The following is a 26,120-nucleotide window of genomic DNA, read 5'->3' as shown; positions in this document are numbered from 1 at the left end:
GAGGACAGCATCGCTTGCTAAATCTGACAAAACACATCCAGGACTCATTTGTACCTGCAGTGGAAGGAATTATGGTGCAGCTGGTAGGTCCACATGATGTAATGCAATACTTTGTAGAGATACTAGTTGGATCCCAGTACCATAAAGCTCAGTTACTGCAGTGTCACAGAGGCATAGTTACACTGTTCCACTTCTGGAATCAGTGTATTGCTACTATCTTGAGTATTTCTCTGCAGCCACACAGCCAGTATCGTCTTTGAAATCTGAGGAAGATCCCTGCTGGACTTAGCTGCAGCAATTTTAGGAACTAATACCACAAGCAGAATAGGATGCCCACTGGCACCCTTGATCCTCTTTTCTGCAGGGCAAGTATATTACCTCAAACCTCTAGTGAGACATGCTAAAACATGGTGAACCATGAACTAGAGTAGCTGGAGTACTGACACTCTCCATTTGGACATCACTGCTCAGAGAATAATATCCTTCCATTGAAGAGCAGAATGAATATCTGTGGACAGTAACTTTTTGAACATTTGCAACCATGATTTTCAGAGAACACTTTTCAGAGCTTCAGGTCACTAGATGCCTTTAAATTTCAATTTACTTGCAGGAGAGATATGAGAGTACTTCTGTCTCTTTCAGCAATAGAAAAGAATGTAAATCCTTAATGTTGCAAAGTTTTTTGGAGTCCTTATATAATCTAAATGGCAGAAGTTAATGTTATACATAAGATAATATCTTTGTGTATCAGTGCGTAATTCTTGTATTTTTATGTATTTTGTAACACATGTAGAACAGTAAGTTCAAGTCCACAGGTCCAAGTTATACTCTTAACTACTTCTCTATGTTGCAAGCATGTGGGGACAATGACAGATGCTAAGTAAGAGATTCTGCACTTACCAGTTGTTAACCTGGAGTAGTGTCAGATTTGTTTGTGCTGCAATCTGTTTCTTCTCATCCTCTGTTGGATATGGATGCTGGACAAAACAAAACAAAAAAAAAAAAGGAAGAAAAAACCAAAAACAAAAAAAGGCATAAGCTTGTTTCATCTCCTCATCAAAAATAAGGACTCCTTTATTACAACTGATTAAAGCTGCTAGATTAAGACCACCTGACTCATTAAAAACAAAACTTTAGAAACCTGTCAAACTTTCATATATGAAGATAATTTAACAAACAGCACTTTACTACACAAAGCTGATTTTATCCTTGTAAGTGATACTACCATTAAATTGCTGATGTGTAATGCAGAATAAAAAGCATCTCATGGCTGACAGTCTTTATTAAACAGCATGATCCACAGGCAACACAGCATGTGATAAGATCTGATTAGTTATGCTGTCTAAAGGCACCGTCGTATGAGAGTACTGACAAGCACTTTCTAGTTAAATAAAGCTACTCTGAACAGATGAAAAGCATATGTAATACTAAAGAAGTGCACACACATTTCCCCTGTATCATTTGTCTGTTGTAAAATATTTGTAAAAGACAAAATATCACTCAACTAAACATTGTGATATAACTTGAGACCTATTTATCCTTTCAGGGATATGCAAAGGAAAGACACACTCTAAAGTGCACACTTAAGTCTAAATTAGAAGGATTGTTGGAAAGGAGATAAAGCAAAAAATTTTGACATTCTCCTCAAAAAAATAAAACAAACCACAAACCACAGATGGAATCATTTTTTCTTGTGCCATGAGCCAGGGCAAAGAGATCATTAAGTTCTCAACATAATGAGATGAAGAAAGATCCTTTTTAACAATGTTTATTAAGATCATGAGGTACAAATATAACATACTTATTAGAACAATAATAAAATCAACAGACATTAGACTGTGGAACTACTCCAAATGACTTCAGGGAAAACTGAACTGCGATTACGCAAATGACACCAGAATAAATCCACCTTCTTTACGATGCAAAATCCTAAGAGACCACATAAAAGAGTTACATAAAAACCTGTGACTCCTGATCATGTTCAGTCCTTACCCCTATGTGCTGAAAAAGCCAAGATCTCATCACATTTGTGGCGTGCTTGGGAAGAACTCCTCTTTTATTTTTCGATGAGCCATCATCTTGATGCAAGATGCCTAGATCTTGGTTTAATTGCAACTGAAGCTGCACATACAATTTTAGAAGAAATAAAGCTGTTAACACAGTAATAGCATTCTGTATCAATGTATGAATAACTCGTTTATAGAAGGAATGAAATTAGGCTTGATGCATGCTGATTATAAAAAGCTATTTTATTTGCTAGGGAAGACTTACAATAGTAGCTCTCCTATAGTAGCATTCTAAGATATCTTTATCCAAGAAGAATGCCATATCAGATTCCTATAATTTTCACATAGTCATGTAACTTCTGTTTTAAGAAGTATAGCTGTTACCAGGCTACGTCAGTGATCTTATGATAATGCAGATGCTAGTTTACTAGAAGTTAGAATAAAATCTACCTAGGTAGCACATGTCAGGTTAATGATCCTCTGTACTTATCTACACTACCCTAGGGATCCAACTGCTTTGTCAGCCTATGAAGTCATTTGCATATGTGAAGAGCAATTAAAAAACACAACGCTGAATACACTGTGTGCAAATACTAACAACAAAGCAAGCTGTAAAACAGTACTGATTAAAGACTTAAAGTAGAATTAATTATTATGCTAGCGTTACAAACTAAGATGCTGAAGGTTCTTCTAAAGAAATACATCTAAATCCTCAAAGAGCAAGAGGATACATATGGTAGAACCCTCAATGCATTTTACAACACACTATTTTCCTAAAGGGTCCTATTTCTTTCTTACTTTTACTTTCTTTTCCACTTCCTATGGGTACATCATTTACGTATCAGCTACCGGAATATGACAGATGCATTCTTAAATGCTTATGCAGAGATAACACGAAGAGTAAACATTGGAAATAAATCTAAACCAGTTTCTTCAGACAATACAGAGCAATCTTTTCAAGCCAGTCATTATGTCTATCTGTTGTATGAAACGAGTTTTAAACAAGGCTTAAGCTATCAAATTACAACAAATGTATATTTGGAGCATACTTTTTTTTTTTTCCAGAATAATGCTTTACATTTTAAATAACCTGCTGGTGTATGGAGGTTTTACAATGAACTCAGGATAGCTCTTCCCTTACCTCCACAGCATTCTGAAACACTGAGAAAGAAGAATTTCAAGAAGGGTTTCCTATGGGTGACAAGGAAAATAGGTTCTAACCCATAGGTGGGTTTCAAGATTCCTTCTCACATCAAAAGTAGACAGAGATACACACATATATAAAAAAATATATACATGTATATTATATATATATACACATAAGGTCAAGACCATTTTTATTTATACGCTATAGGAATTATTTTCCAGTCACTATTTGTTTTTTTTTCCATCAGAGGAATAAAAGACATTTTTCTTCAAAACCACTTCAGTCTAGGACAGTAATTTTACACATTTCTTTCTTAAAGGCATCTGAGGACAGAACTGCATGCATTCAAGGGAAAAATATAGGCAAGTACATATATGCTACTGCCAATGTAAAGAAAGTAAGGATATTCTAAGCATACTTTTTTGTTTGGAAGGTCAGAATAAGGAGGATGAGAAGACACTGCATCAGGGATCACCACCAGATTTTATACTGTGGAAATGGTAGCTTCTCATTCACACTTTTAATTGACTCCAGATTCCTGGAAGACTTATTTACCAGTTCCTGCTCCAAGAGAAAGCTATCAAGGTTTTCTGTAACTGAAGATGGTTTAGTTTTTATGTTTCCTTTTCCTTAGTTGTTTCTTTGAGCACTCCAGATCCAGCCCTTAAGAGCCTCCCCAAAAAAGTGCTGGCCCTTATCTTTTAGGATATGATGTAACAAGCCCAACGTAAGGATCTCCCATAGTCTCGTCTGAGATTTTTGAAGGTTTTATGGCAAAATGCTTCTCAGCATAAATAAATTCCAAAATACATACAGTTTCACAATACTGGTGGTTGTCATCATGATAAACAGCCAAATTTCAGACAACAGCAGCACCGCATCGTTATGTGGCACAGTAAATCTATCCAGCCATAAACCTAACTTAACAATTAGAGAAGTTCTAATCATTGAAAAAAGTGTCTATTTAATTCAGAGGGTTTTTTTTTTTTTGTTCAGTCTGGGGGGATGTTTGTTAGGTTTGGGGGGTTTTATTAATTCCTTTTTTTTTTTTTTTCTTTTTTTAAATCCACATACACTTTACTGCCATCAACAACAGGTAGGAGCTGTGATGACCTGCCATAGTGAGGGAGATCTGTCTGGGAATTTATGCTACCTTATACAACTTGTAATTCCTACAGGAGTGATTGCATTAATTCTACATTAGTTACTATATGTGTGTACACAGAGCTCATTCTGACAGTGTGTTAAATTTAAACCAAACCTCTTAAACCCAGTGAGATTTATTTGAACCCAGAATAGTATTCTGCGAAAGCACATGAAACAAACCTGAGAGTTCTGGATCCGAATAGTCCCAGGTGACAGTGCTTGTGTCACCACTTGACCTTGTGGAGTGACCACAGTGACTGGCTGATACACTGTCCCTCCTTAATATAAAACAGCAACAAAGATTACAGGTAAGGAAAAGCCCTTCAAATGTTACTCTTTTTAAACACACAGACACACCAGCACTGTGGACAATACAGCAGTTTTGATAACGTATCAACTATTATCTTCTAATAAGCAAGTAAGATACACTCTTTGCTACACTACATTTTTTTCCATGCACAAAAAAAATAAAATAAAATTTCATTTTATTTCCCTGCATTTTAGGCATTCTGGATCCATTTTCAGAGGACAATGCCATGACTATGGCTATAAAATAGTTCATAGTTTTGTTTTAGCTAACTCTTCAGCCAACATAAGCCTCAACTGCAGTACCACACCTACATGTGTCAAGTGGTTAGAGCAGTCAGCTTGGTGACACCTTGATATTCAGATCAACCAAGGTGACTGAAGCTTGGTGAATGCATAGAGGGTCCTGGACACCAAAGCCACAAGGCACATATGGTGTCTCAGGATAACCTCTCTCCAAGTATATGCTGCAGGAGCAGACTGCACTGCTTTGTTGTCTTTGTAGTCAAGGTTTTTCTCTGTTTTTCATCTTGCTTCTAAGCTTAGATAAAACATTTCGGTTCAAATGTCATCTCCACACAACAGCAAAACAACTTGGACATCCAGGATTTGACAGACTTGTAGGTGTGGTTCCAAATTCCACAGGACATGAGACAGCTAACAAGTGCAGTATTTTAGGTAATGCATGTTTTTGTGTTTTTGACAAACAGAATTCCTTTTTTTTTTTTTTTTGAAGAAGGAAAAAAAAAAAAAAGAAAGAAAAAAAGAAAAGAGTAAACCACTCCAGTTTCTGAAATGCCTTTTAACAAAACTAGTGTTGCATAGAAAGATCTCTTAATATTATACATATATGTAAACTCCACCCACATACGCATACTTAGTACACATATAAATTAAACAAGCATTCAGAAACATTAAGGCATTTAACTGTATTGTAACAGCTTTTCAGGTACTGAAGTTAAAACACATTTTTGAAGTATTTATGTGCTTTTTACAACAACTATAAAAGAAACAAAATTAAGAGCAAGGTGCCAGTTTTTCCTTACTGTGTCATACCTGCTACTGTTGCCATAGTTACATTTCCCTGCTGCAATGCTGATGCTGGCACCATAATCCCTTGGGGACTGAGTGTGCCTGCAATGGCACTTGGAATTTGCTAGAAAAAATAAAACAATTAGTTGCTTGCACTTTTTTTTTTTTTTTAAAGGGAGATAAAGCATGCTTGTGTAATTTTGGATCTAAAAATTACATTTGGAATTTAATCACAGGATTAATTTCAAAGAAAAAAAGACTTCTATTAGAGGTTCATCATTACCTACATTAAGTTTTTCATTATCACCAACCACTACCTTTGCAAACCCTCAAGAAAGCAACTGTTAGAAAAGACATAAAACTAGCTTGGGGAAATTTTAGGAGAGAAATTATTTTAGGTATACAGATACTAAGAGAAACATTTTCTAAAGGTACAACGGAAAGGAGACAGATGAGATGAACCCTTGGTGGTTTTATTACAAGCATCAAAGCTTTAGAATTTTAGTTATTACCTTAATTCCTTCAATTCCAAAATAATGTATTAAGTATTCAAGTTGCCAAATATATTTTATTCTGCTCAGCATAGTTCTTACTCAACCATGACTATGCAAACTGTTACATTGTCCTGGATTCAGCAGTAGCAGTCATTTTTCTCCTTCTTAGTAGCTGGTGCAGTGCTGTGTTTTTGACTTTCAGCCTGGGAACAACGCTGATAACACCGATGTTTTCAGTTCTTGCTCAGTAATGTTTACTCTGACCAAGGACTTTCTTTATTATTCCTTAATATGGAATAATCTCTATTTTTACCAAATGGTAAATTCAGTTTCTCCTGTCTCTACGGAAGACTGTAACAGATACACAAAAATCAACTTTTAAAATAAGTTGCTTTTGTCCGATTTTAGACTCTCCTTTCCACACTTCCAGACACCAAAACTTCAGTAAAGAGTCCAGACAGTGAAGACTACGTCCCTGAGGCTTTTCAGAATACATAGCATCGACACATTAGCAAGTCAGAGAAGGGCCATCCCTTAAGACTAGATACATAGCAGGCACTCTGATGACAGGACTCTAACAGCAGAAGTATCAACCATAATGTAGTAACTGTTGTTAATTAACTGTTGCCAATTTACTACAAAAGATGCAATTGGTTATTGCATTTAGGTAATGTAAATAATACATAAAGCGGGCTTCACATGTATAAAAATGGGTTCTGTTCATAACTGCACAATTACGCCAGGTGATATGCAATGATGTATCTCAAATATTGCAACTACAACCCATCAGACATTGTCTATTTGTTCCAGAATACAGATGGTGTATAGAAAGTACCAGTCACCTCAACATTTTAATGAAGCAGACTAGACTTAAGGAGACCTTCTTAACAATGAATCTTTTTTCTTCTCCTTTGTTTATCCTGTTTCCTAGCCTTTTTCGAGCAAATTAGAAAATCCAAGCTATTCCGAGTATTTCCATTTGCTGAACTGACATAAAAGGAATCATAAAAGGAAAACAGACTAAAAAAAAGTGACTCCGTGCTTTGGCACATGTCAAGAAATTTGTCCACCAGGCAATGGCACACAAGGGTGCACAAAAAAAAAATTACAGCTCTTTCTACTCCTAATAACCAATTTTAAGAAAGCAAAAGAAACAGCAGAAACTCTGTTTGCAAACTAATCCATCAAAAGTGTAGTTACAACTTCCTAAGGAAATCTGAGCAAAAATACACATAACTATTTGAAGCATACCTGAGATTGCACAGGTGAATAAGGACTTCCAGGCTCCCCACTTAATAGAGTTTCACTGTTCATTTTTGTCTTCAGGCAGGCAATGTAACGACTACAGAAATCCTTGCAGAGTTCATTAACCTTTTCTAGCTCCAGCAGATGGATACGTAGAACCTGGATTGCTTTTACCATCTAGGGAGGGAATTGGAGAAAAAAAAATAGAAAAAAACCTGAACTGTTATTTAAAAAAGTATTTAATGTGGATTTAAGCAAATACTACTTTCCACTAACAAAGACTATCCAATGAAAGCAGTATTACTAATCGCTAAGTGTTGACTAGAGTTCTCTAGCTCTGACCCTTATGCTCCTGAAATGTGAAAGGATCATATTTACACACAAAACCTGTATATTTCCACTGTATAAGTAAACCACCACAAAGAGGAAACAAAACACAAAAACAGTGTAACCTTTGTCGCATGTGACTCATTAGGCAAACAGAGCACAGTTAAGGTGTATATGGATCCTTTGTGGTCTTTATTCTCATCCTACAGCTCTGAGTCATACACCACACAAGACTGAAAGTGAAGGCAAGTAAACCCCCACACATACTATTTGGAAAGCATGGCTGAAACAGGCTTGATAAGCAACAATCGTCTTGAGCCTCGTATCAAAAGTATCAGGTTCAGTTCCACATTACACCCTGACCCAAGAAAACCAAAAGTGTACAGAATAATTTGAGATACACTGCAAAGATCCCTTCTGTAACTTAGCATGAATTTGTCACACAGATTGTTATAGAGGGTAAAAGGCCTACCATCTGACCTATAATAAAAACACAATAGCTTTTCTTTTTCTATAAAATTAGAATAAAGAGGTCCCAAAGCGTGTCACATTGCCCAAAAAGCTTGAAGTAATCAAACAGTTCTTCAGTCCTAGAGCTCTGAAGTTCTCCTGCAATTGTACGTCAAAGATTAGCAACTCTGGGGTAAAATCTTGTAAGAAGGGAGACTCTTTCTGAAATACAAACCACTAAATACAAAGCACTAAACTCAGTAACAAATCCATGTTTAAACAAAAATCGAAGTACAGGAGATATGCACGTGATGAGAATACTTATGATGCTTCTGTGAGAAAAATACTCGTAAGCTTGGATAGCTAATGGTATTACATACTGCATAAAAATAGCTTAGGTGATTGTAAGGGTCATGGCAGAAGATCAGCCGCTAAAATCAAATCCAGATGGTCTAAATTTTCATGAAGCAGTAGGAAATTGAGGACATTCAAGTATGTACATAACACATTGGCAAAGTAATTACTTTTTATACAGCATGCTATCCCCAACATTTACTTGCTATGTTAGATCTCAAAGAAAAATATTCTTCAGTTTTATGAAACTGAGCAGATTTTAATTTTGAAACACAGTGTAGAGCTTGCTTTTAGCATTATTTGGAAAAATTTGTCATATGTGAAGGGTCGTTTACTGACCAGAGCTCTAAATCCAATGACCAGCTTACTAAGCAATCCGTTCAGCACACTTCCTACTAAAGAAGGCAACTGGGAGCTGAAGGTGCCTTTGTTCAATGCACCTGAAGGAGATCAAGGCAAACAAACATCTTGGTGTGCTGCCTTCTCCACCATGATGACTTTAGCTTTAATTGTGACAGATCTTTTTGCCATTTTTTCCAATAGAAGGTACACCAGTAGCACTGCAGTCACCCAGTGTAGACAACTGTATGTTAAAAATCATAGAATCATAGAACAGTTAGGACTGGAAAGGACTTTAAGATCATCAAGTTCCAAACCCCCTGCCATGGGCAAGGACACCTCACACTAAACCATGTCACCCAAGGCTCTGTCCAACCCGGCCTTGAACACTGCCAGGGATGGAGCATTTACAACCTCCCTGGGCAACCCATTCCAGTGCCTCACCACCCTTACAGTAAAGAACTTCCTCCTTATATCCAATCTAAACTTCCCCTCTTTAAGTTTCAACCCGTTACCCCTTGTCCTGTCACTACAGTCCCTAATGAAGAGTCCCTCCCCAGCATTCCTATAGCCCCCCTTCAGATACTGGAAGGCTGCTGTGAAGTCTCCACGCAGCCTTCTCTTCTCCAGGCTGAACAGCCCCAACTTTCTCAGCCTATCTTCATACGGGAGGTGCTCCAGTCCCCTGATCATCCTCGTGGCCCTCCTCTGGACTTGTTCCAGCAGTTCCATGTCCTTTTTATGTTGAGGACACAGAACTGCACACAATACTCCAGGTGAGGTCTCACAAGAGCAGAGTAGAGGGGCAGGATCACCTCCTTCGACCTGCTGGTCACACTCCTTTTGATGCAGCCCAGGATACAGCTGGCTTTCTGGGCTGCGAGCACACACTGAAGCTGGCTCATGTTCAGTTTCTCATCAACCAACACCCCCAAGTCCTTCTCCACAGGGCTACTCTGAATAAACAGGGAAGGAGGGAAGAAGGCACTGCACTGCCTGGAGGATGGAGGCAAAGACATTCCCCCTTCCTAGCCATCCCACCCCCAAAGCGTCAGGCCGCTCACCTGCCTTGGCAGTCACGGCTCCCCATATTCTGTGGCAGCTTTTGGCACAAAAGGGCTTGATTTCTGGAGCCCCCTGTATTAAGCAGCTGCAGTTACTGTATGGCCACTAACACTACCATGGTAACCAAAAGCTGAGGGGCTAGCATAGCGTCTTTGGGGCTGATCAAGAGGGAAAAAAAAAAAAGTGATAAAAAAAGGGAAAGAATTCTTACCCTCCTCTTCTTTCTCAGGAGTAAAAAGAAAGAATAAACCTCCATGTATCTTTATAAGCACAGCTGCAGAAAAATCTGAGCTGCAGACTTGAGGCAGTTGATCCATATTAGTATCTGGTAACTCATACAAACTATGACACCAGAAGTCTTCTAAATATTAAGTGCAATGGCCTAGCACTGAGGTATGCCTTCTAGAACAGGCCTCAGCAGTGATGACTGTTTAAACTGTGTTTAAGTACCTTAAACATAACCAAGTTAAACTCCGCAAATTTAACTAGGTTTTAAAACAAAACAAAAAGGACATCTATCTTTAAAGATACATTACCTGTGTTTCAAAGACAAAAAAGCTTAAATTATAAAATTCTTCATGTGTGGCAGACCAACAAAGAGCACATACATTAGTGAATGCCTTAATCATTCAGCTTCAACTGAGGTAACAAAAATAGATGCCTTTGGGCATATAATATTTGACCGTATCAGTGATTAGTTTTGCTCAGTCAGGAGTTTTTTTTTTCTCCCCTCTTAAACCAGAACCCACATTTATACTATTTATTTATCAGCATTTGTTCAGAGGAAAAATAAAAGTCCTTTCCTCAGCTTAGTTTCCAATTGATGGTTGGTACTTGAAGTGAAAATTGAATGAAAGTCAAAACTAACCATAAGCCAAGAATTAGTAACACTACCCAGGTTTCTGCAGAGCCACACACAGTCACACTACTCTTACAGGAAGCTGCGCTACTGTGGTTAGGAAGGCAAACAAAACTTTGTAAATATGCCATGCCTGTCACCAGGACTTACTTACTCATTTACAGCTATGCTAATTGTGGCCATATGGCTCCTGCTCTCTTGCAGCACGGGTGGACCAAACCTGAAGTTTGTTGGCAAAGTTCAGTTTTTCCTTGAAATAAAAACCCAAACCCCAAACCCCAGGAACTCCTGATAAAATCATCCTTGTTGAACGAATGTAACACAAATAAATGTTTCCAGACAGATCACAGCAGCAGTAATATTTCATTCCTATGTTCTCAAATTTCACACCTTAAAAATCTACAACAACCATGAACAAATCTACAACAGAACAATGAATTTTTATAACACAACTGATTCAGCCTTGCCAGCTGCAGAAATAAACCTGGAGCATGATTTCCACAGAAATGCACAAAGACAGAAGTAACCATAAGATATATGGAAATCGCTGGAACTGTTCTATTTAAATAAAGGTAAACTCCTTAGCAGGGAAAAAAGATTACAGAAAACCTTCCAGTTATTGCTAAACCTGCTATCTAGAGCATATTCTCATATAAATTTATCATGTATTAATTTTGGAGACATCTTTAGCCCTAAAAATGCTTTAGATTGTGCCTGCATCCTGTCCTTTCAGTGCCTCAAGCACATGATGCAAAGGGCATAGAACACACTATGCACTCGGTCATAATCCCCAGATCACCTTCATTTATCTAAAACATATACCCACCACTTTTTACAAATTTCAGGGCACACGACACAAGCATATTGCAAATACAGATGGGGACAACATATATGGAAGAATCTTCATATACTGACAACTAATCTTCTCACTCAAATGACTCTTCTTATTTGCAAAAAAACAACAAAACAACAACAACAAAAAACCACCAAAAAACCCAGTTAAAATATGTACATTCACAACTCCCCTACATTCCTGAGCAAACCCTTCTGGGGCAATTTAGGTCTTCAAGGGAAGAACAGGAATTCTGGGAGGAGGGTATTTTGTTTTCATTTGTTTTGAGTTGATAACCTCTCTCCTATGTTTTGAGACCCCAACTAGGACTCAGACATTGCTAGGAAAGGTATGATTAGAGGTTTATGAGACAGTTGTGCACATTACAATAGTAAGAACGCTTTTCAGAAAGGTAAAAGCATAGCTTGTTCAGTGAAGAATATCCATACGACATCAGCTGCCTTCACCACTACTAACACTTTTCCTGACAAAACTGAAAATTCAACAGGATAGTCTTTGAAAAGAAGGTACTGAACCAGAAAACTCAGGTGTCTTAAAAAAAAAAAGTAGTGTCCTGTTCAAATAGGAAAGTGAGAGTATATTTAATGCCCCTTGTTTTGTATTGCTTCTTGACTTGATAAAGCCGTAAGATATCTGATCTGACTTCACAGCTGGCCCTACCTTGTGTAGGAGGCTAGACCACAGCTCTTGAGCTCATAATCCAACCTGAAATCATCCTGTGGTCCTGTGAATGTGGGGAAATTTAAAAAGCCACCCATGTATGGAAAGAATTTCTGAACAGAAGCTCTACAAGAGACGGGAACCATCCTGAGGCACTGTGCTGTTTCTGCAGTGGCTAGGTTAACAGTAAGCAATAAAGAAGTGTTAAGTACTGAATGCCCGAAGACGTAATTTGTGAAAGCTCTAGAAGTTATCTGCACACACTCATGCTGAACAACTTCATGAACATGAAGGAACCTGTCTGTGTTAAGTCCTAAGCACAAAAGGATACTAATGGAGAGCAAAAAGAAGTTGGTTCATTGGTTCATTCCAAGATCTGTTTTACCTGTGAAAATGAGATAAAGATGTCAAAGGGTAAGGAGCTTCAACAGATGATACTCCATGTTATCCAGGCTACAGCTGAGCATGCTTCCAGAAAGAAGCATATTAAGAACCAAGATCTGGTTCTTAACAGCAAACGTATCTCTTCTGGTACTGCTGCTTGATATAAGGACTAAGCTGGATGCAAAATAACAATCCAAAAAGATACGGAAGTAGTAAAAGCTCAGTGAAAGAAAGTGTATTTCCAGTCTAGTAAATAAAACCTTAATCTACAACATGAAGGTTTTTGCAGAAACCTTCAGCTTTCACTTCCCTTCCCACAGGGACTAGAATTTGAAAAGGGGAGATCTGCAGCACTTCTTGCAGCTAATCAGCACTATCAAGTTCAGAGAAGATCAATGGAGACACAAACAGCATGAACGACCAAGAATCAGAAAAGAGAACTGAACTGATGAAAGCCAGAAGAAACCTACAGAAGGCATTCCAAAATAGAGGAAAATTCTGGCTCCAATTACATGCTGTGCCATGCATATCTATAAGAACTAAATATTTACTGCACAAAATCGTAACTTGTACCTCTCTCTTTCACCCCCCTGCACAGTCTAACCATTGTAGCTAGAAGTCAGTGAAGCTGCAAGGGAAAAGTTTCAAAGTTCTGTTTTTAACCATCAATTCTTGAAGTGCGAACATGTAACTACCACAGAAACGTCACTTTCTTTGTGTTTTTACTAGGGATGGACTGAAACTGCTGGGAGAGTTTCCGACCAAAGACAACTACCTCTTCTGACTGCAAAATGAATCTGCATTAAAAGTAAAGACATACCTAGAATGTCAAGACTGCGTGCATCTCAGAGCAAGCTGATAAAATCTGTCCAGGAGCTAGAACTGAAGCTTCTCAGTTTTCTTTCAACAGATCTAGAACTGAACTTTGCATTTTCCTGCAATATGCTCTTCCTAGGAAGGAAAAGAGGCATTATACACCTCTCAGACAAAGGAAGAGACAGTAACTGAAGCGTCACACTTCAGGGATGTCATAACACAATTTTCTGGGGTTTTCACTGCTGCAGGTTTTGAACATAAACATTGCCAATCCCTTTATATGAATGTACATAAACAACAGGAACACAGCAATAAATAAAAATATGCTTAATCCAGGTTGTTTCACAGAGTACCTTAAAAATTTGTCTAAGGTGAAAAAACCTTCCATAAGAAAGTGCCATTTTTTTTCAATGTTTTTCCAAATTCTTCAAATCTCTTCTGAGAAATTCTTAAGTCTTCTAAATATGCTGCAACCTAGTATCAAAGTTCTATCCCAACCCAGAAGCCATCATTATTTATAGAAATGATTTCTTTCATTTCACTTCAAACACCTATTTTGACAATGTGCTTGACAAAGTCAGACTTGGGAAAGACAGTGCAAAAGTAAAAGGCCTAGTAATGCTATTTCTGTGTTGACCATTACCCCTTGCCATGCTGCTTCAAGATGACCAACCGACACTGTTGGAGTGGTTACCTAGAAAGAATGGAACTCCTCCACCTAGATAACAAAAAAGGATAGAAACTTCATCTACAGGCCAAACTCAGCAATACATGGATACCCTTAAAATTAAGTTTCAGGTGAATGCTACTTCTATTTCCCCACGCCAAACTCCTTTATACTACAAATGCAGGAAGCCACCAATTAATCTAGAATGGAAACCGTAATACCAAAGTAACAAGGCAATATAGACTGTAGCTTACTAAGAGCTACTCAAGTTAGAAAAATCCCATACACTGCTCTTAATAAATGTCCTTTCTAGTCAAACTGATCTAATGCCTGTGCCATCCAGATTAACATTAGGTCATTCTCTGGATGAAAATTAAACTATTCCTTTGGAATATGCAATGCATTTCAAGTGAGGGTGCAATGTCAAACATTGCCAGGATGGCCTACGGACAGTAACTGTGACCCTTCATGATTTCTAGCGAAAGGTGTTGTCTAGTCAATTAGTCTATAGGCAGTATGGAGCCTGAAATGATATTCTGTTATTTTTGAGCCATTAGTTTAAGATCAACCACAAAAACAGTGTAGTTCAATTCTATATGCCATTTCCAAAATAAGTAAAAGGAAAAAAACCCAAAACAACTGAATTAGTGGCCAATTGCCTTACTGTATGCAGGCCTGCGACTCATTTTAGACAGGACTTGAATTTGGCTCTTTATAGTACTATTAATGTTCAATTCACCTTAGTTTAGCTCCAAGCTGAATGACTGCTATGAAACAAGCATTCACACCTTATTTATTTGACTCTGCTGGGGTCAGATTAGAGCACAAGTGGAAAGCAACTGGTTGTCAGGCCTACCTGCTCCACCTTTCTGGCTCATTCCAATTAGCAGTCTGCACTACCTTCTCCTTTCAAAGGGATAGTTGACTTATACTGGAGTTAAAAAAGGAGGAACAGCAAGAACAGAAGACGTAACAAAAGTGCACAATATTACAATCCCTCTCTACTATAAAGAGATTTGAAATGTATATAAAATGTATATAAAATGTATATAAAAATATATATACATTTGTGTGACACATGGCCAAAAAAACTGCCCAGCTACAGCCTTCTCTGCGCAAGCACCAGTATTTCAAGCTGAAAACCATACCAGTTATTCCACAACTTGACAGAAACTCTTCTGATCTTCTTCTTATTGCCCCTGACAAAATGAACAGCCTGTCTGAGCGTCAGCTGTTCAGAGTCCTGAGCCTTCAGGACAAGGCAGAGGAGAAGTCGCACTCAAGTTTCATTTGGTATCTAGTAATAGAAAGTCATAGCTAACAATATGACTACAGGACAGGAGTTCAATGCCAGAGATTTTTGATTTTGCAATGTGTTTCCAGTTTAAGATAGTAGTGACCCCAGCAGCCATGGAATACAAGACATAAACAAATACTGCCTCATCCATCCTGAGTAAAATCAGTCAGGTCCATGCAGCCCAAAGGTGAATACTGCATAAACCAAGAGACTTTGTCACTGCTAAAGTCACAAACAGATCAACTGGCAGGAACGACTATTTGAACACAGCAGACCCATCTACAACCAAAGCAAACCCATCTACAACCAAAGCAAACTTGATCTGAGGCAATTTTTGTGTACAACCAAAAGCATTGGGAAACCAATTTCTGAAGGCTCACAGAAACCACAAAATAGCTCTGAGACTATTGGATGGAGCCTTGGGTGGGATGGTTTAGTGTGAGGTGTCCCTGCCCATGGCAGGAGTGTTGGAACTAGATGATCTTGAGGTCCTTTCCAGCCCTAACTATTATATTTTATGATTCTAATCCACCCACATTACCTAAAGCACGGTCAACTAGGGCAGGTGGCTCAGGGCCACATCCAGTTGCGCTTTGACTGTCTCCAAGGATGGAGATTCCACAAACTCTCTGGACAATCTGCTACAGTATTCAATCACCCTTACAGTAAAAGTGCTTTTTATGTTTTAATGAAGCTTCCTGTATTTCGATTTATGCCCATTTCCTCTTGCCCTTTCACTGTGTGACTCTTCTCAGTGGCTATAGACAGATACATTGCTATCTCCCCAAACCTTTATGGCTGCAGGCTGAACAGTCTTAGCTTGATGAGCCTGTCTTTCTTCATGAAAGATGCTCTAGTCCCCTAATTGTCTTTTTGGTCCTGTGCTGGACTCATTCCAGTATGTGTATCTTTATATCCAGTAGTGGGGAGCCCAGCACTCCGCATGTGTCTCACTAGTGCAAAGCAGACAGAAAGGATCATGGTCCTCGACCTGCTTACAACTCTTTCTAACACAGCCCAAGTATGTTTAATTTCTTTGCCAGAAGGATGTACTGCTGTCCCATATTTGCCTTGGTGTCCACCAAGACTGTGAGGTCCCTTTCTGTGAAACTGCTTTCCAGCAAGATGGTCCTCAAAGTGTACCAGTGCATGGGGTTACTCCTGCCTAGTACAGGACTTGATATTTCTCTTTGTTGAACTCCGTAAGATTCCTGTTTGTCCATTTCTCCAAAAGAAACTAAGTACCTGTCCTGGGTTCAGGAGCAGCAGTTGTTTTTCTTAGTAGCTGGTGCAGTGCTGTGTTTTTGACTTTCAGCCTGGGAACAACACTGATAACACCGATGTTTTTAGTTGTTGCTAAGTAATATTTACTCTGACCAAGGACTTTCTCAGCCTCATGCTCTGCCAGGGAGGAGGGGAAGTTGAGAGGAAACAGAGACAGGACACCTGACCCAAACTAGCCAAAGAGGTATTCCATACCAGAGCACGTCATGCCCACTATATAAACTGGGAGCAGTTCCCCGAAAGGGCTAGATCACTGCTCAGGTTGGGCTGGGTATTGGTCAGCAGGTGGTGAGCAGTTGTATTCTCTTCCCTTGTTACTTCCCCTATCATTAGTATTACTGGTGGTAGCAGCAGTGGTTTGTGTTATACCTTAGTTACTGGACTGCTCTTATCTCAACCCAAGGGAGTTACATTCTTTCCATTCTCCTCCCCATCCCTCCGGGAGCTGGGCAAAGAAGTGGGTGAGTGAGAGAGTGGCTGCACGGTTCTGGGTTGCCGGCTGGGCTTAAACCATGACAGTACCTCTGAATGATGGCACAGTCACCAGACACTCTGCCAAGTTTCGCAACATCTGCAAAGTTGCCAAAGGTACACTCTGTCCTATCATCCAAGTCATTAATGATGTTAAACAGTATTAGGTCCTTATCAGCCCCTGAAGTACACTGCTTACAACTAGGCCTTCAAACTGCTCTTCATGCTGCTAACCACAATCCTTTGAGCCCAGCAGTTCACCCAGTTTTCAGTCCCTCTCACTGCTCATTTATCTAGTCCATGTTTTATCAGTTTGTCTAAACACTTGACACTCTAAAATTGATTTGCAGAGTCAACCTGGCTACAGCAAGCATGTGTTTTCTTTTTGTCTCTAATACACTGACCTCAACCAGTTCAGAATGGGAAGCTACTGTGAAGGGCCCAGTGTAAGTTTATAAATAAAAGGGGGAAAAAAAGAGGTCAGAACAACATAAAAAAAAATAAATAAAATAAAATAAATGTTTCTTAGCATTAACAGAAAGAAGAATCTTCTGTAGGAAGAAAAATTTGAGGAGAAACAGTAAGTACCAGCTGAGATCAGAAGTTAGGAAGAAGATTCGAATGCAATGATTGTTTCAGAAAGAAACAGTTTATACATACCAAATTATCAGTTTCCGGATCTTCACAAAAAAAAGGTTTTCCTTCTTTCTCCTGCTTCCTTACAAAATTTTCAATGTCTACATCAAAACTAGCAGAAGTTGTGCCTTCTGAGCCTTGTGTAGATTGTTCACATTTTTCAAATAATAGTGCTAGCAGGGGAAATAGTGGGTGCCTAGAATGAAAATTAAAACACATGAATAAGTACTTTCACTTACGTGTACACCACTGAGAAGAAAGATCTACCTCATGTAATGGACAGTCACTCATGCATGCAACAGAAAGACAAGCCTTGGAAGAGAGTGCAAAGAACATCACTAGCTATAGAAAAACATGATGAAAGTTTGGATTTTTTTTTTTGGGTTTTTTTTTTTTTCATTTTTATTTAACCACACAGTCTAGAGGCAAATAAAGCAGTGAAACAGGCATACTTAAATAAAGAGAACAATCGCAAGCCAAGAAGATATGACATAATATTTAATTCACTGTAACTGAGTGGCAAGAAATATATTAATACAGTAGATTAGAAATTAGGATTAAAACTAGAATGAATGTAGATTTAAAACGCTGATAAAAATCATTTATTCTTAAATGTGGCCCATACTTAAACATCACAAATAACTTTACAGAACAGATACTGTTCTTAGTACTGTACTCGGAGGCCTCTTATGAAATCATGCTCAGAGCAGAAGATGATTTTGTTAGCACAAGTCTGAAAATGAGTGGATACATCCTTCTGCTTCAGGTTTTTGGCTAGGATTTTTTTTTTTTTTTACATGCAAACTGGTAATACTAAAGCACTTAAAGTGAGAGAACACTTAACCTCATCAAAACTAGGCATACTGCTTAGCACAGCACTTAACATGGGAAAATCTCAAATCAGTGTATTTATACATCAACATTTAATCCAGTTTGAGCTAATTACCGGGCAACAGATTGCTATCCCTAAAGAAAAGAGGGTAAAGATTGACCTAATTACAATAAACTCTCACATTAAACATTAAAAACTGCAGCATAACAAATAGTGACCATAGTTCAAAAGTCTGAGTAGCCTGATAAATTTCACTTGTGCTTTAAAGGCGGCCACCCTTAGAATATCCTTTAAAACTATGCTGAAATTGAACAATCCCACAATAGATGGAAGGTTTTTTCTTGGCTGAAGACTCACAATGTAGCTAATTTGATCTCATTCTTTCCCTGCAAACTACTGAGACAGCTAGGCACCTAATTTTAAGCTATTTATTAAAAAAGTAAAAATATCCTCTATTACCCTTCAAAAGACAGAACACAAGTCCATTACTACCTGTAAATGGCCTGCTTGTCCGCATCCATTGGAGTTTGAGATTCTACAGGGGCAGGACTCACCCCTTCTGCATCGGTATCTTGCTCGGTTTTTAATTCTGTTACTACTTGCATCTGTAGAAAAAGAGTAACTTATAAGGAAGCCTGCATGCTTGACATAAAATAAGTGTACTGTTTTCTAGCAAAATAGCAATGCAAAGGGCTACTAAATTGCCAGAAGGTTGGCATGACTTGGCAGCTGCACAAAAAGCTGCAGCAGTAACAAAACCCCTCTTTTAATCCTTGACACTTTTTGATGGGTAAAGGTCACTTCAAGTTTCAGCACTCAGCTTTAAAATGGGAATGACAGATATCAGTAAACTGTTAAAGCATGCTGTCTCCAAAGTGGCTACAGTTGGAATACAGGTTACAGTACATTGCTCCAAAAAAATCATGGGGATGTCTGCATAAAAATCCTTTAGGATGCAATCAACAGAAAGGTAAGTTTCTACTTTTTGGCTTTCCTTCTTACTTCTTACTGTACATTGTATCAGTATACTGAAGAAAAGAGATTTTGAAGTGTCTCTTCTCCATTAAAACGTGTATTTTCTCATAAAGAACTGAAATAGTCTGTGTATTCTGTGTCTCTCCAATCTTCAGAAGCATAACCTCCCCTGACCTTTACCACTCAAATTTACATATTGTAATTACCAATTATTTTAGGAATATCAAGCTACTGGAGAAGACAGCAGTAACTGCTTCTGTAAATCCATTTAACAAGTTACACAATTTCCCACCACTGGAAAAACAACATAGAACCACAGCTTCTACAGAGTAGCTCCAAAATTGCAGTAAATGGCTGGTAATGCCTTTGAGGTGCTTTGAATGTATGGTTTTTAAATTGCCATAAGTATCTTTTGGACTAAAAGGTCTTAAAGGAACCCGACCTGTGAAAATCATTGTTTCTGCCCCCAACATAGGCTCCTATTGAAGCACTGGGAACATCTGTACAAAGAACTTCCTGCAGTCTTTTTTTATTACTTTAATCCTAGCGAGTTCTGTCTCAAGTAGAGGACAGGCAGTGTTACAGATACCACCAGAGAGACAGAATTGACACCTGCAGAAAGGAAATGCACAAAATGCAATCCTCTGCCTTCTTTTCCCATGAAATGTACACATCACCCACAGAAACCCTCCAAGAGGAGGGCTGGCCTCCAGAAAATACTAGAGAACCTGACTCTGACAGAACTGAGGACCAAAAGGTGATGTCAAGCCACCTCCTAGCACAATCAGAAAGTGAGAAAATGCCAGCATATCCTACCCAACAGAGCAGCCTGCCTTGCAAAGCTGGTCCTCATCAATCACAGGTAATTTTTAAACCAGAATGCTTGCAAAAAAGATGCAAATAATGGAGTAATTTCTTGGTTAATGACACAAAGGAGGAGCAAAATAAAGGGGATGACTCGTACAAGTGATTGTAAATGTTGAGCCATACACCTACAGAGTTCGAAGGAAGAGAGCATGTTCAGCTAGGGCTCCATCTCACTAGGGGGAAATAGTTCACTTAAAACTTCAAATCTATTTTCTGTGGGCCATTTCCGAAATACAAAAGCAGCAGGCACCCAAATTACCTGCCCAGGTCACTCAGAACTTAAAATACAAAACAAACAGAAATAAAATTCTCTCTACTAATCCATTCCTTATAAAAAGATGTATTACTTTCACTGATGTGTTGTCACAGGATGGCAAGGGGAAATAAAGTAAAAGATGTAAAGTAGGTGAGAGAAGAGAGAGAAATTCGAACTGCAATAAAAGAAGCAAACAACAACAAAAATCAATAATCCCAGATTGCATTCAGGTAAACACATTTTCATAAGACATGGGAGAAGCTGCTTTTTTTTTTTAATTCTTCTGATTGTTCACCATTGTTTCCATCTGCTGACAGAAATACTCGTATTTACTGCTTAGGGCTGACATAAAGTAATGTAAAAAAGGGTCTTCAGAGTACAGGCCACTGCATTACTTGTCTTCAGTTAACAGTATTTTAATGTAGCAATTCAAATAGTTCCAATATACAGCCTGTTGTACAATGAAGAAACAACACAGCCAGACATATCAGAGTATGTTTCATTATTCTAGCTGTTTGTTACTGTAAGTAAGAAACTGGAAGCTCACTGACCAGCTTCCTAATTAGCTATTTTAGCAATGACTTCATTAATATTAAGTATTTTTCCAGTTTTCAGCCTGAAGCATAATTGCGTCAAGTTAAGTGTAGGCTAAGTACCATACAATTCTAGGTAACTAAACTTATCTTTCACTTGCTCAAGGCCAACAAGTCTATGACTGCACCAGTGTCATCCATCTATTGTAACTGCAGACACATAATAACACTGAAATATCATCTACAGAGTATTATAGATGCCCATTTGACTTTCCTAAAAATAGGAACATTGGATGTCCCTCAGGCCACACAAGTGATCTAGAGCAGATTCAGAAGAAAACCTCTTATCTAACCATTCTTTCACGAGTTAATTGAAGTCATGCAAAGATTAGGAAAGCCGTTAGTAAGTATCCATACTAAATAGCTGCTTATCACTTTAAAGACCTCGTTATGCAAACAAGAAGAGATACTTATAAGAACGCCAAAGCAGGCATTAAGGAAAAAGTCACAACCTTATTTTTTCTTGCGAACTGTATTTAGTTCATAGAGAAAGAAAACCACACCTACCTGTTGTCCATCTTGATAATTGTCTATACTTAATGTCTGTGTTGCCATCATGGTTAATAATACGTTAATTATGTCAAATCATCATAAGTATGAGCAAATATTCTTAAAAAAAAAGAAAAAAGTCAGTTACAAAAGTGACAACTTAGAATCCAGGTATAAAAGATGAAACTATAATGGTTTATGCTGCACATCTTCCCCCAAAAATCTGCGAGTCTGACAATGATAGTTAGGTGCGTATTTTTCAGTGTTGGGGAGGGAGGACAATGATCAAGTTGGAAAATGTGTCAACATTTCATCAGCAAAAAGATCCTTGTATAATTTTATGTTTTAACGTAAGATTTTTCATGAGTGGCTGCGGTTCTTTTACAAACTTCAAATAAACTTTAGCATTTCTTTCTGCACTATTTATCTAAGTTATTCTATAGTAATACATAAAAATCTAGGACAGAGCAAAGATTTACATTTCTGTGTTTCAAGAAGGCTAACAAAACATTGAGCCATTACTGTAACTGAAATAGTAATAGACTACAAACAATGAATCAAATGTAAAAAGTATTTAGGAATACCCTATTTACTTACGGGAATCCTATTCTAAAATTAAGGCCTGAAATTACTTTTAGAAACCAAAGTCTCAAATTGCCTCTAACACCAGCCATTTAAGGCTAAACAAAGAATAGAAAGATATCTAACAACTTTTGAACACTTGGGCCTATGTGATTATACAGTTTCAAAAGTGACCCAGGAATTCAGAAGTCTCATTTTCATAGCCACTTGATACTTCGGGAAATATTACTTTTAATAGGATTTATAGCACAAGTAAATTTATGCATATTACCCCTCTAAGCATTAGCTAGAGTTTGGTGCTCAAATGAGTTAAACACTTTTCCAAGTTAGACATTAAGTAATAATAAAAAAAATTAGCATAGCACATCGATAGAGTTTATTCATCATATTACTAATTTACATTTCATTTTCTTGTCAGATTAACAGCCATTACAACTGAAATCGTATCATTCATTAAGCTATTACCATTATTACCACAGAACTCAATTTACCTTGACATGTAGGAGCCCTAATGTTTAGCAACTATAAAAAATACTTGTATTAAAAAGGAAGACAGCTCATATCTTGAAAAAGATTATATCCCAGTATTAATTCCAGGTTTTCTGCTCTCTTCCACTTATATCAGTATTGCAGAACTAAGTTTCAGCATTCTCAGCAGTTTCAGATCTGAAACAAAACCTTTTTTCTTTGTAATATGCTCAAATAGTAAATTTTTTTTAAACAATTTTTAAACTACATTCACTACTGCATACTACTAAAGTATGTGGCCATTTTGAATAGCAATGTTTACATTTCTGGATATCTTCCCCCACAGATAATAGTCTCAAGTAAATGTTTCATTTAGGAAAAAGAAAAAATTTCAGGATCCTCTTCTTTGTTTAACAGTTTCAAGCACAGAGACAAACCTAACTTCTCGGGACAAGCCTCAAGCCTTACTGTACATCAAGTCCTACCCCTTAGTGCAAAACCTAATCATTATTTATTTGTTCATTCATAGATTTTTTAATATTTTAATTAGCTTTGAAGACCAGAGAAATTCACGAGGATGAAGTAAGCATGACCTCCGCTAAAAACTAGGTTATTGACTTTCACTCACTCATGCTTACATGGAGCTGACACTCTTTGGGAGACTATGCCCTTTTACACATGCAGAGGCATCTTTGGAACCACAAGTATGAGCAGACAGCAGATCTTGGTTCTGGTACTGGGTCATGCGCTTGCAGAGCTGAACATGTTCCTATCTGTAGACAACATGCACATACCACCTTAAGTAGCTTGTGGAATACTAGCTAAAAGGTACACTACAGTTTGGGGACTCCTATGCTAAAGTATATTTTTCTTAGGAATATGATTTACAGAGTAAAAGAGTAAAGACTCTGTTCAGAGTTCTCCTAATAGCTTTAATGAAAGTATTTTCTAGTTTGTCTTTACAGAACATCAGTAGTTCTTTCTTTGAAACTTCATGATTTCTTCACAAAAAATGAATGACATACATCCACTCACTGATAGAAGTACTTCAGCTTTTTTTTTATATAGTTATGAATCATTAATGTTAAAGTTACCTCATTTTCCTGTGGCAAATGATGATTTATCTTTCAAAATATTTTAAGAGGGGTACATGCTGAAACATCAGTCCTGTAAGCATTTGTTTTACATTTAAACATTTATTTTCTTTAAAAAATGATAGCTTGCAACTGGGGCATTAGCGTCTTTCTATACGAACAGAATGAATGGGCACATACAAAATGCTGCTTTTTTCCTTCTCAAAAGGCATACATTTAATTTCTGACTGTGATATCCAAAGAACAGACCAGACTACCCCCAAATTAAAAGTAGAACAAATCAGCAAAAGAAGAGTAAACACTACTTAATAATTCTTTTAGAAGCTGAAGAAGTTCCTCACAAAATGTGGGTAAAGAAACTGTTTGACTGTGGGAGAAAGATTAAGTTCTTAGTCACAAGTGAAGAAATAAGAGGTAAAACAGTCCTGGAAGAGAAAGAATGTCTTAAGAGTTAGCAAGAATCTGAAATCACATTAGTGACACAAAAAGCAACAAAGAGGGAAGCAACAAAGATAACACATGCAAACTGGTGAAGACAATAGGACATTGCAAGAATTGCTGGAGAATCTGACAAGCTGGATCAACCCTTCCTTCCAGATTTCCATACAACCCTTCCTTCCAGATTTCCATAAGGAAAAGACATTCCACATCTGGATGTCCCTCAGGCCACACAGAGAAAGAAAAAGCTAGATCTATAGATTATTTCATCAAGAAGGACTTTTGCCCTTCTGTCATCCAGGAGAACAGCTGAAAAGAATGCTACATGGGTATATCCTTCATTTCCTGCAAAAGCTTAACCTCTGACTTATAATTACAGTAGAAGATTAAGTTATTAGGCAAGATAACAACTGATGAGATTTAGTGAAGACAACTACTGCAAATCAAGAAGAACAAATTGAGCTCATCACATACTTAAATGGAGGCAATTAACTGAGGAATTACTTTGGTTCACTAAAGAGAAACATCTCATTACCCAGTACTGGTAAGAAACAAACTACATTAAACTGTAAGAAAAATAACTGAAAAGGTATTTACACATTCGGCTTTTATAACCTAATTTAGGCTACAGCACCCAGTTCTAGTTAACAGATACACAGCCTAAGCAGATGTTCATTCTGCTAGCAACGATGCTAGATGAAGCTGGTATCACACCCAGATGTTTATCAGTGCCACCCTGCCAGAGCTGATTACTTCCACAGCTCTACCACTGCGCGCACAGAACACATGAACCATTTCTGATCCGTTTTACACAAAGTCAGCTAGGCTAGTTCAACCCACTGTTAAAGGTGGCTGTGATGTAAACCAGCTGACTTTGTCTGAAGCACATTGCCGTGGACTCATACAACCCCTGCTCTTGGCTGACCTATTAGTGTGGTAATTTCTGCTCATGTGTGGCGATTATCAACTCACAGCAGGACCATCTTTAACCAGCACAGCTATACCCAAAACTATATAGCCCACGGTATCTGAAGTGAGCCTAACAACACATGACTTCTGAACAATTTAGCTTTAAAAATGCCAATTATTTTTTGTTAAAGAAATCAAGAGTAAACAGGAGTAGAAAGAAAACTGTGCATTTGTGTTACAGTCAAAGAGTTACAAATAACAAAAATAACTCAAGGGTGAGAAAGTGAGCCAGCCTGCTTCATGCAGAACAGAATTAACTCTGATTCTGTTTATTTTGAAAACAAAGTGCGAGGAAAACCCAAGGAAATGTTTAAGGTCATGTAAACTGGAAGCTGATGCACAAACTGCAATCAGAAACTCCACTGAGATCTGTGGCAAAAGGGAACTCATAAAGCATTGTGTTCTGGAAAACAAAGCAAAATGAAAAAAAATAATCAAGCCTTTAATAAGTATGAAGGCAAAATGCAGGGTAGAAAGGAAGCTAAATTAAGAGGAATAATCATAATTAGAAATGTGGAGACTCTGTGAAAGTTAAGGAGTACCAGAGAGAGGAGATTAAAGGTGAGATGAAACATGTACACAAAGTGATAACTTCAACATACATCACTCTTCACTTGCTCTACTTACTCCTTCATAATTAAGAGCGAAGGGACCACCCAGTAACATTAACATCAGGTAAAACCAAGCTGTTGGAGTTCACTAATATAATTTTTAACATA

The 26,120-nt window shown here is 37.8% G+C and overlaps 1 protein-coding gene across 4 annotated transcripts in view; it reads right to left on the bottom strand.

Moving 5' to 3' along the window:
* Positions 1 to 26,120, bottom strand: part of PKNOX1 (PBX/knotted 1 homeobox 1) — a 50,064-nt gene that overhangs the window by 12,081 nt on the left and 11,863 nt on the right. For all 4 annotated transcript variants that reach the window (XM_065677039.1, XM_065677042.1, XM_065677040.1 and 1 more), the window contains 8 exons: positions 21,869 to 21,970; positions 19,163 to 19,275; positions 17,863 to 18,034; positions 7,383 to 7,553; positions 5,662 to 5,761; positions 4,480 to 4,577; positions 1,993 to 2,121; positions 901 to 977 (listed from right to left, as the gene is read on the bottom strand). In XM_065677039.1, the coding sequence (XP_065533111.1) occupies positions 901 to 977; positions 1,993 to 2,121; positions 4,480 to 4,577; positions 5,662 to 5,761; positions 7,383 to 7,553; positions 17,863 to 18,034; positions 19,163 to 19,275; positions 21,869 to 21,919 (911 nt within the window). In that variant the 5' untranslated portion in view covers positions 21,920 to 21,970. The remainder of the gene's footprint in view (positions 1 to 900; positions 978 to 1,992; positions 2,122 to 4,479; positions 4,578 to 5,661; positions 5,762 to 7,382; positions 7,554 to 17,862; positions 18,035 to 19,162; positions 19,276 to 21,868; positions 21,971 to 26,120) is intronic.

The sequence above is a fragment of the Lathamus discolor genome, chromosome 4 (assembly GCF_037157495.1).
Source record: "Lathamus discolor isolate bLatDis1 chromosome 4, bLatDis1.hap1, whole genome shotgun sequence".
NCBI classification, from domain to species: Eukaryota; Metazoa; Chordata; class Aves; order Psittaciformes; family Psittacidae; genus Lathamus; species Lathamus discolor.
This window is presented reverse-complemented; position numbering and strand designations above follow the sequence as displayed.